General features: G+C 37.0%; 1 protein-coding gene across 1 annotated transcript; it reads left to right on the top strand.

The window, feature by feature from the left end:
- The first annotated feature begins 1,342 nt into the window (after positions 1-1,342).
- LOC131769379 (neoverrucotoxin subunit alpha-like) lies at positions 1,343-10,088 on the top strand. The gene is given in 7 exon segments (XM_066162980.1): positions 1,343-1,379; positions 3,919-3,996; positions 3,999-4,237; positions 4,600-4,663; positions 4,666-4,744; positions 9,243-9,528; positions 9,762-10,088. Coding segments are annotated over 7 exon segments (1,110 nt in total).
- The last annotated feature ends 2,000 nt before the right edge of the window (positions 10,089-12,088 follow it).

Raw genomic sequence — 12,088 nt, forward strand, 5'->3', positions numbered from 1 at the left:
TCTCAACAAAATCCAAAGACTTCGATAATACGTTGTCTCGTAACACTGATTTACGAAACAATATCACTACAAGAAAAATGCCGTGACTCCTAAACAGTAGAAAGAAAGGTAGATGGATTCTTTATATGAAAAGTATAGTTTTATAGTCATCCTATTTCAAACAGTCTCAGCATAAGCCGCAATCTTTCCCTTAACTCTCTTTTTTGCTTTGTTTTTTCAACAAAATTCATTTCACCTTGCTATAAAACAACTAAATTCCAACGGAACATGAAATTAAATCACATTTTGATGAGTGCAGAGGCTATCAAAGAATAGATGACCCTAAACAAAGCAAATTGACCTCCTCTGGGAAACAGGAAAAAAATAAACCACTTAGAGGAACAGGCAAGACCTCCTTACTCGTCAAGTGCTTCATTACATATGCCACTCAAAGTTACACTCATTTTTTTGATTCGTGCTCTCTGTTATCCGGACCGCCCCTTACCCACGAGGTTAGGTCAATAAAAATGACAAATACAATACAATATACAATACAACAAGAGTTTATTGTGAAAATACACTTATAGCTACAATAATGGTGTGCTTTCACAGACGGAACCGAAATCGGGGTCTGTGAAAGCACGCCAGCTAATTTACAGGTATTCGACAAACACAATAAAGTTAAGAGTTAAAAAAAAAAAAAAAAAAAAAAAAAAAGCCAGATATGGAATATTCTATAATTTAAAATTATAACAATAAAATCTTAATAAGTATATCTTATATCTAAATAAATACTAAATTCAATAAAAAAGCGTAGAAATTATAAAAATTGCACTAGGTCAACTTGGCTAATGGATCTCTTAAAAGACTTTAAATTCGTTATATTTCTAAACATGTTCGGAATAGAATTCCAGAGTTTCGGACCAATATAACGGACTGAGTTCAAGCCATATGTAGTAGACTTTGGCTTGGGTAGCGAGAGGATATAGTCACCTCTTAAATTGTAGCTAACGTTCTTCCTATGAACTATCAGGTCTTGTATACTTTTGGGCGCTAAAGAATTGTGGACGGCATTAAAAATAGACAGTGTGATTTTAATTAATCTTTGTTGTTTTAAAGATGAGAGGCCTAATGCGTTGAGAAGTTCCGAGTAGCTTGTGTACTTATCCCTGAAAACAAACCTGATCGCGCACTCATTTAACCTTTCCAATTTGTCTGCAGCACTTTTACTGCAAAAATTCCAGGTTTCACTGCAATAATTGAAGTGAGAAAGGATAAATGCTAAATATAGGTCGCGCCTTGTTTCGAAGGTTGCGCCAAGTTTAATTGCCCTCCTGGATTTTGCCCGTAAACGTTCGAATCAATGGTCTTCTACATAAACACCTTTGTCTTAGTCCTCGGTGAGTATAGGCAAATGTTCATTGATGAAATTGTCATGCTTTTGACCAGGTTATCATCACAAGTCGATTTTCCATGATCTCTGCCTATTAACCAACGTTTTACTTTAGTTTCAGAGTTTTCAGCTGTATCTGGTTGTTCGGAAACTCTTAAGTCACTCTTCACTCGATCGGTGAGTACAAATTTTATTGTGCTTTTGTATTTTTGTTTCAAGAGAAGTCTAGGACATACTTAAACATCAAAAAGTAGTCAATAATCACCTTGTTGCTCCTTTTTTCGGGTTAGATTCGCCTCGAAAAAGAAAGCGTCTTGAGAAAAGAGTTTTAATGTGTTTTTTGGACCATTTGAAATGCCAAGCTGGCTGTTTTCCTTTGACATGGTTTTCATACACGTTTTGTGAATTTAGGCCCATTCGTGTTAAAGCACTTCCCATCGACGGTATTTATTTCCACAAGGGATGGCTTCCTCTGCGAGATAACTTGGATCAGAAACCAAAAAGGCATTATTCTTTTGATCAAATGTAATTTGAACTGGTACTTTTCCGTGAGAAACACTCTCTTCACAAGTCTTTCTTCTGTAGAATTCGGTGTAAACTGAACAGATAGGTGTAGCGAACTATTTCACACGTAAACTTCAAGAAATGCGAATTGATTCGGAGGAAATTCTGTTTTTAATCTTCATAGCTTTATTCTTCGAGAGCCTCCACGCAAAGATTTTAAGAATAGTCAACACCAAGTCAGCCCTTAAAACAATCCTGCAATAGTATACTGAGGAATACAATATTCTGTTTATCTGAAACAGCAGAATGCTTTCTTGAACTTTCTCATACAGCCTGAGGGGCAAGCAAATATTGATGGCATCTCAGTTTGGAAACTTTTCAAGATTACTGCAGCTTGAATTAGTTTAGAGAATAAAAATTGAGTGAGTTACACGGCTCCAAAAGTATTTGCCAAACTAACGTAACTGAATGATTAGGGAACAAATATACCATAACAAAGTAAGCAGGGAGTTCTACAACTGTTCTGCCAACATCATAACTAAGTTTGTTGCAGTTTTTTGTTTAACTTGTCTGAATTTCATATGCGTGACACAGCTGGTTGCCTGAGACCTTTTTGGGTTGTCACTATACATAAAACGGCAATTAATAGGTTAATTTAAAGATCTAAAACCTCTCAAAAAAAAACAAAAACAAAAACAAAAAAACAACTGAGACTTACCATGCTTGGTTCTAGATTCACAACAACAAAATAAAACCGTAATTAACAAAAGGCAACTGACTCTTGAAGTTCGCTATTGATTGTGGCCTCAATCATAGCAAGTGTTGGCGAGAAAAAGTTTTCTGGGCCTTATACTCCGCATCTAGAAGTACATTGCGGCGCTATATCACAAGAGTTCGTCCACAAGGGATAAATATGGATGGAAAGTTTCTTTAGAGGGGTGTTCGATTATCAAGTTTTGATTCCTCGATTGATTAATCCAGGACTCACTGACGTATCCCAGTGATCCCAGATAAATTCAGTTATTCAAATTTGTACTTACGAAAGCTCACATGAGAAAGTGATTGAGTGTTCTTGAGAATCAGCGTATTGTAGAAAATGTGATAATGACTCCAAATTTCCCTTCCGCACTATTTTATTTCTTTGTTTGTCTAAGGAAAAAAGTTTTTTGCTCGGTTGAGCACCATGCATTTCGACGCTTTTACAAATCCTTACGTGCGTCTAACGCGTGTAATAGGTGTAAATTACACGCTCTTCGGAGCGTGTAGCAACGCACGTGCAATAGTGTATTTTAATTCGTCTAATTCGCTGCACTCCAAGTTAGGAACTGCATTCTCGTTCAGAACGTTATTTTACCTGATCGTTTTGATCGCGTTGTCTGATGAAGCCGTTAACTGTATCTAATTGATCCATTTGTATTATCAAGTGAATTACATCAACAAAGTGAAAAAAAGGACCATTAAGAGTTGCCTAAACATGTCATCTTGATATTCCCAGTCCTGCTGGATGCTAAAAATAAACCTTAAATGATAATTTTTAATTTAAGATTTTTCTCACTGAAAGGTAATTGTACTTTCCATGTTGTCTTCAGAGAAATCGATGTATCCTTTGCTTGGCTCTCAACTCTGACAATGACTCCCCTACTAGCTATAAAATATGTAACCCCTGCTTGTTGGAGGATGTTTATTAAGTTCATTTTTCTACAGGCACCGGGTGAATTAGATGTGGCTTGAGTGACTTAATAAGCAAAACGACTTATGGAAAGTTTACAATTTGAATACCCACCGCTTAGACACTGAAAATAAATGTCTGAAATGAAATGTCACAAAGGACCATTCGTATATTTGGTTGCCAATTGCTGTACTGATATTTTTCAACTTTGCCTTTTTAAACTTTAGCAACCCGGTTTTTTTAAATATTGTCGTAGTAAGGTTCGTAAAATAGCAAAGGACTGCTTTACTGAAGCAAAATAATAATAATAATAATAATAATAATAATAAGCTTCCTCATTCCTGTTGTTTCTGTCTTTTATTTTCTTCTGAAGAAAATGGACATCCCGTTTATACATCACCTACTTTGTGCCACGGTCGGACATTTGACTTGGAAACTTCGAGAGCATGCGCGGTGTCTTCCCATCAAGCAGTGGCTTACCAATTAAGTCTATGAATGTCAACAAGTTTTCCTTCAAATACCAATTGATTAAAAGCAGCAAAGACATCAATGACTTACTGGACGTATCTGGTGAATTATCACTAAAAATCAAAGCCAATCTGCTGAAAGTGGAAGGGGTAGGGCAGTATATAAATGAGAGCAAGTTAGAAGAGGGAACAACTAGTCTTCTAGCTGTGATGAAATGTACCACGGTACGTATGTTTTGCTGTAGAGTCACCAAGTTGCATATGTAGATCAACTTAAACAGGTTGTTTAAAAACATTACTTTTATTCGGCGGTCGTTATTTAGTTGTCATTTGTTTCAAAATGGTAAACATTCTCTATCAAAGCTCACCTAATTTTTGCACATAAGATTAAACAGCGCACACAATTCCACTAGCTTAGGACATTTATGGACCAATTCTTAATCAAAGTAAAGCCCGTTTGGGTTTTCGAAGATTTCTTGTTCTTCGCGATCGAGTACTTTCATTTCTCATCCATTAGTTTGTTTCGTCCATTTCCCCGTTCTCCTAACGCACGAAGACTAACGAAGTTTAAAACACACGCTGCCCAGGTTGTTGACACAATCGACGGATCAGTGGAGCCAAGAGAAGATTTCGTCAGGGGTGAATTCTTCGAATTCCCTACGTAAAGAGCATCACGTATGGTGTCGAGATGGTAGCCAGCCTGAAATTTAAGTCTTCATCTAATTCAACCAAGTATGTCTATATAAATGTACAGAAACAATTTATATCTATTCATTTATGAAGTTATATATATATATATATATATATATATATATATACATACATAAATGTGGGGATAGAGTCTACCTTGGTATAAAGTGCTCAATGCTGTGGTAGCAGAGCTGAGTATATATAAATGAAAGAATCAAAGAGGACGCATCGATTCTCTGTTACTCTAAGTTTCGCACCTAAGCGCTCGTCAGACAGACGCTCTGTCTAACGAGCGCTTATATATATATATATATATATATATATATATATATAAATGAGAGAGAGAGAGAGAGAGAGAGGGAGGGAGAGAGGGAGAGAGAGAGAGAGAGATTGATGGGCACTTTGGTAACCTAAAATAGGGCACTTTGGTACCTTCAGGGCACTTTCGTAACGTGGTGTAGGGCACTTTAGTAACTTTCGGGCCTTTTGGTAACGTGGTGTAGGGCACTTCGGTAACTTTAGGGCAATTTAGTAACGTGAAATATGGCACTTCTGTAACGTGATTATTATCAGACGAAATCTAAATTTTTCGACGTTACACAGGTTGTTTTGGTTTTCAAAATAGTGGATTGCTGTATGAAATTTTACAGCTGGACAAAGACATTCCATTTTCAACTAATTTAACCAAAAATTGCTGCAGAATATAGGAAAGATATCTGTTTACAAGCAAGCCTTTTGTTATTTTAATGTACCAGCCACGGAAGCAAAAGAACCTCGTTTCAAGAGCTAACAAGCATCTGGTTAGCACGTTAACATCAATAGGTGACATCAGGGATACCTCTCTATTAATGTTAGCAGTGGGATGCAACCACAAAACAGTTCTGACTCAATTCTTGTTTTGTGATATGTCACAGAAAAATGCGACTTTTTAATCCGAGTCTCATTCAAACGAAGGAGCGCCGGAAGCTCAATGGTCGCCAGCGTTTTATCTATGGCAAAGACAATTTCCAGACCGATCCCAAGCCGGTTATGGAACCAGTTTAAATTCTTATTTAATTGTACGCATTTTTGTCCTATAATTAGACGGGTTCCGAAAAAAAGTATCACAGTTGTACCATCGCACCCCTCTTCACGGACGCCCCCTCGTTATAAGGGACAGGTTTTGTTGTCCCGGGGAAATGTCCTCATATTGTCTTTACATTTAACCCGCGTACTATGGACACCTTTAACACGGACAGAGGATACATTTATTCTTCTTCAGTGAACTGATTCTCATAAGCTTACTTCGTCAACATGGGCTCACCTCTGCTGTGCACTGTAATATCCTTTATTTTTGTTTTAATGTAGGTAACATTACGTCCGTGTTTACAACGAAAAATCATTCTTTAAAATATCTTCTGTTCTTTAAAAGGCTCTTGAACAATTCCTTCCGTTCCTTGACTAAGTAACCTTCACAAGAAAATGAAAAGAGACTTTTTGAACATTTAAACTGCAAATGTCAACCTTAACCAGCTAAAAGGCTCTTGAACAATTCGTCCCATTCCTGGACTACTTAGCCATAACAAGAAAACGAAAAGCGACACTGACAAAATTTAACTTGAAAACGTCAACCTTAACCTTAAGCACCTAAAAAACTATTTCTTAAAATATACTATGCCAATTGAAGGGTTTTTTCAACAATTCTTTTTGTTTCTGGACTACCTATTAACCTAAACATGATTCCAGTTTCTGTTCCAGTTTCTACCGGCCTCATTCTATATTTTTCGCGCTTGCTTTCCTTTTTGCTCCTTCCTGCTATAATGACTTATTTAAGGGGTGAAACTGCCCAGATTGGGCTGTTTTAGGAATTTTATTCTGACACTTACCCACGAATTTCTAGGCTCCACCTCTTTCATAGAGTTCACATGGAATTCTTCCCCGGGAATGGAGCACTGACCAAAAGCCGGCCAGTAGGCCGGTTGTAGTATTGTTGACAATACCATGCAAATACGTTATAAATATATATAGGCAGCTGAATGACATTTCGACAGCAGATAAATACCAGACAACATTAATCAGCATACTTTTGAGGAAACTGCCGTCTTGTACCAATCCGTTGGCTTTTCACAGAGTATTGAACTCAATTTGTGCTGATTTTCAGTCCGATCGGAAAATAGCGGCTGCGAATCAAGCGTAACCTCTTATTACGCATTTTAGTACAACTGATAGACTGACCGTCATGTCAACCGCCCCCACCCACCTCACTTGGTTATACCCCTATGAAGACTGTCATCAAATAAAAGAACAATGATTCACATGAGTTAAACGGGTTTTTTTATAGAAACACAAATAACATGAATTGTTTTATTCGTTGGAAAGCCACCAGCAGAGTTATCAACAGTTTATGTGGCATACGTTGATCGTTACAAAAGTGCCCTAATCCTCGTTGCAAATATCCATCACTCCTTCTCGCCAACAGAAAAAACATTTGGTAACGCAAGTGCTGTGGAATAAAAGCTTTTTTTTCAATAAATAACTCAGACACATAACGTTTATTCAAGGGCTTTAGGTAATCATGAATTTGTTATCATTCAAAATTAGTACAATAGGGCACTTATGTCACCCGGCAAAGTCTCTTCCCTTCAAACTTCCAAAATCTCCCCGAAAAAAATTTTTCTTTAAGTTTTTTTGTGTGCCACAATTAGGAAAAATAATGTTGTTTTCATATAAACTGTTTTAAACCTCAATCGCTACAAGTTAGGTGAGAATTTGACTTTAGAGCAGCAAAGTTAAGTTTTAAAATGTTGCAAGGTTTCGAAGGGAGCTCTTGTCTATGACAAAACATACAATCTTACTAAATTTTTTTGGGCTGTGAATTGCTCCCAAAATATTTAGTTGTGGAAAGTGAGTGAATGCCCAAAATATGCTAAATGAGTCGGATATCTATCTTATCAATGAAAATTTGAGTTGAAATGCAATTAAAAAGTACTTTCCACGGAGTAGGGAAGTTTCGTAACCTTTGAAATGTTTAAAAATTTGTAAAAAATTGTTTTTGATACGGTTGACCGCAAGATTCTAACAGAGTGTTATAGATTCTGCATAAAAGCGTTTGAACTACTCAGACGATGTGATCATGTTATTTACGCAAGATATCTGAAAGAGACTTGAAGTTACCAAAAATGCCCTATTTTCAATCTGCAGAGAGAGAGAGAGAGGGAGAGGGAGAATAACTCTATGTCAGCGTATAGAGTAATATGTTGCTTGCATCAATCAGATTGCCGCATTAGGGCATGTATCTCGTACTAACCGAATCGAAAGCAAACTTTTTAAATATGTTTCTTGTAGATATTACTAATAATCTTACCGAAGACTTGGACCCAGTCCCTTAAGATACAAACTCCTCTATCAATAGGGTTACCCCTACTATAGATACCTTTTCTTTTAATTGGGATCTAGTTAAAGATGATATACTTAAAACCCTTAGTCCTTATAAAGCTTTAGGCCCAGATAAGATTTCACCTAAAGATCTGAAACTATCCCAAGAATCCCTCGTGCAAGGGTTGTTTGAGATTTTGAGAAGAGTAAGGATAGCTGTAAATTCCCTCAGCAATGGAAACAATCACAAGTTACAGCAATCTTCAAAAAACGAAATAAATTAGATCAAAATAATTACAGACCTATATCTTTGCTAAGTGTCCCAGGGTTATTGCTTGAGAGGGTTATTGCTTGAGAGGGTGATTTGTAAATCTGTAGATGACCACACCCTATCTAATAATATCTTAAATAACAGGCAATAGGGCTTTAGGGAGGGTTTTTCAACTGAATGTCTTCTTTTGCATCTTACCGAAACTTGGAAAAGAGCTTTGGATACTGGTAACAAGGTTGGAGTTATTTTCATTGACTTCCGCAAAGGTTTTGATCGTGTGGATCAAAAAATTCTTGATGCAAAACTCAAGGCAGTTGGTGAATAAAATTCGCTCTTAGTTACCTTGGACTTCTGACCCTATCGCGTGCTTATTCCTTGTAAACAACCGGCATTTTACGACGTAGTTCATATTCAGAGGGCAAAGACCAGTTGGACAACAACCGATCAAGGAACCCTCTTTGAAAATTTATCCTCTTCTCTTGTATAATGTGTCTTCACTTATTCGAGATCGCAATATATCTATTGAAGAAGCCACAGAGTTCCACTCTTCTTTTCATAATAAAACTAGGCGGAATTATATTTTTGAGGCAACTAACTGTAGACGAATAATTTTGATTTTCTCATTGTTAGAGGTACGGCAGTGAGTGTAGTCTCTTGAACAATCGTTATTTGTTCCCGTCACGCAACGCACTCTCTCTCCAACGAGGAATAGCAACCTCGTTCCCATGGCTTTTTCCCTTACTTGGGGGGTGGGGTGCCCCCAAGTAAGGGGAAAAAAGCGGATTATTAAAAGGCGACATTTTGAGTTTTACTTCCTTTCGTATAACTTGTACAAAAAATTATTTTGTAACAAGGCCATAGTTCCTCCAGCTAACAAGGCAAGCATTACTCTCAATATTAATTTGTCATTTCTAGGGAACAAATCAAAGGAAATGCTGAAGGAGAACTAAAAGTTGGAGTTGTCAATGCAGGACTTAAAGCTTCGTTAAACAAACTATCGGCAGAATGCAACGATATATCAGATATCGCCATCAAATATTACGCCACAGACCTACCAGACAAACTGCCAACCACAATGGAGGACCTGGTGTTACTGATTGAGAGATTCCCCTCTAGACTGAAGAACTTAAATGATGGCAAAGGGATTCCAATAAGTGTAAGATTCTCTCCTGATATGTACATTACATTTGCCTCTAGTTCAGTATATATTTTCCTCTTTCTCTTTCCGTGGTTTTATACATAATTACACAAAATGACAAGATTTTATTTTCTTTTATCAATAATTATAGGGTCAAATGATATTTTCCGTCAATTAGCTCGCAAAACCCACGCAAAATTTGTATTGTTGGTATAGATTCCAACGAACTATTGCATAGTAGGTATGAACGTCATTTACAACTGACCGTTTTTCATGATGACCTCTTGTCTTTGCAGTTTGAGCTCCAGCCCACAAAGAGCATTATTTCAACAGCAGAAGTTTATCTGCAACAGAGGGCATTGGCGTATGATATTGATAACTTGGAGAGCTGTTTTGATGATCTGCGAACCACAAAAGGTCTCGCTGAGGCATATCAGAGTGAAAATGGAACCCACGATGATGTACAAGATTTTCTCAGTCAGATCAATCAGATTTACAAAGAATTCATTGAAGCAATATCGACGATGAACAAGCGAGAGGGGCCAGACAAAGTAAAGGCCTGTTTGAAAACCTATGAGGGTTCCCTTGACGGACGTAATGTACCTGAGCAGGAAGGTTGGTAATGTTTTTAATTAATTAATGGCGGGGCTTGCGGCGCGTAACACACACTGCACGTAACACGACAGCCTATGCTTAAGCAATTCCACCACTATGTTAAACCATTTCTGTGCATAGCTTACAAGTCAATTAAGCTATAATATATTTTATTCAGAATACTCTTATCCCTAAAAAGGTCACTTCAAAGTCTAATTGACGGTTATCTAGTTAGTTTATGACAGTTATCTAATTGACATAAAGTAACTTTATTGAGTGACAAAAGCGAAGCAAAGACGACTTAATCTGCAGAGGAATACGGCCAGTTTGATATAATTTCTTAACCAGCGTAGATGTTGGAGAACAAAGTTGGGTAGAACCAATGTAGCTGTGAAATCAAGTAATGGACAAAAACTGATGAATGAAGCAAAATACCTACTGATGTTAATAAATCATGATAAGCAATTAGGCAATCCCTGCGTAATTTAACTCAAAAGTATGAAAAGAGCACAATTTAAGCTATTTTTTCTATTTATTCAGGTAATCAGTCGTAAATCCTGGGTAAGAAGTAAGTGTAAAAGGTAAGTTTTATAATTCTCTCATTGAATGTTATAACAATTGATAGTTGCCTAGATACAAAACGCATGGTGGTCTCTGATCTTCTTCATCAGGAAAAAACACAGTATGTTCTGTAAGTTACTGAACTGGTTAAAAGAAAACATATCATTGTTTTACTTTGGCAAAGTGAATGCTAACTCTCGTGGGAAAACAAATCAGTCGGGCCCTTGAAAACATATTTGATAACATATCTGAAATTTTCATACGAAAACCGAGTTCTTCTTATTGGAAACGTTCAGTACGAGGTTGTCAGCATTTTAAGCCCAATTATTCTGACATCCAAACGACTGCGATTCTCATGATGAAATTACAGCTTTATTGAAGGCGACAAGAGAAAAAAAGGTATTGCTAGATTTATCTCGCAACAAAAATTGATTGTCTCTGCGTTTCCCTTTTCACCAACAATTTCCAATAATTACCGAGGACTAATACCGAAGGCCCCTATAAAAAAGACATTAGATTAGAACCTTGATTGAAAAAATCTATCCATGAGACTGTTTTATTCTTAGTGGCCGAGACTTCTTGGATAAGGAGGAAGTCCGGATGAAAAAGACCACAAATAAGGAAGGCGAGTGCAATTTTGAATGACACATGTCATTAAGCACTGAACGAGTCGGAGGTATTTCTCGAGCTTGTTCCTTTCAAGGATATCTCGGGGGCTCGATGTATTTAAAGTGGTGAGCTATGCTAACTTTTGGCGCTGCTTTCTAGTAAATTCGATTTTTGCAAACCACTTTTCATTTTTTTGAGTGGAAAGACGAGTAGATGACCATACTCTTTCAATAAAGTCTAATGCACATGGCAAACTTGACAGTTAGGTAGATTTTAATGAGAATACCCGCACTATGAAGTGCATTCTGGTTACAAACGTTACCAGTCCTTTGCATCGCTTCTGTGGAAAAAATAGTATATTAAGCAATGGATCGAGATGAGCTTGCTTTACAATTGGAAAATCGAAACTTCACATAAATCATCCACTCCACTATGCAGTCAATGTTATCACAGAAACAGGCTAAGCAATAATTACTCATCGAAAGTGGCTGTCAAAGGCACAGTCTCAGTGTTGAAGGCGTTTTCTACAGCTTTGGTGAAGTTGCAGAGTAATCAAACGACATCTAAATAACGAGAGGTTTTTTCTCTCTCATTTTTCAATTTACGTAAGACAAGGATTACTTGTAAGCGACAAAGCGACACAACCATTTATTCACAAGGGTATAAAATTCATCGTGGAGAGCGTAAATCTTGGTTTGGAGGAGATTTTAATTGTCACAACGGAGAATGAAAGATCAGGTGGCAAATTTCTTCTCAGCTAACTTATCAAAGCAAATATGTTTGTATTGTCTTATCGTATGAAATCTCTTGAAGGGAAAAGTCGCTATGTAAAAGTACATATCTTACCCGTAACTGATGC

The sequence above is a fragment of the Pocillopora verrucosa genome, chromosome 1, assembly GCF_036669915.1.
Source record: "Pocillopora verrucosa isolate sample1 chromosome 1, ASM3666991v2, whole genome shotgun sequence".
In the NCBI taxonomy this organism is placed as follows: Eukaryota; Metazoa; Cnidaria; class Anthozoa; order Scleractinia; family Pocilloporidae; genus Pocillopora; species Pocillopora verrucosa.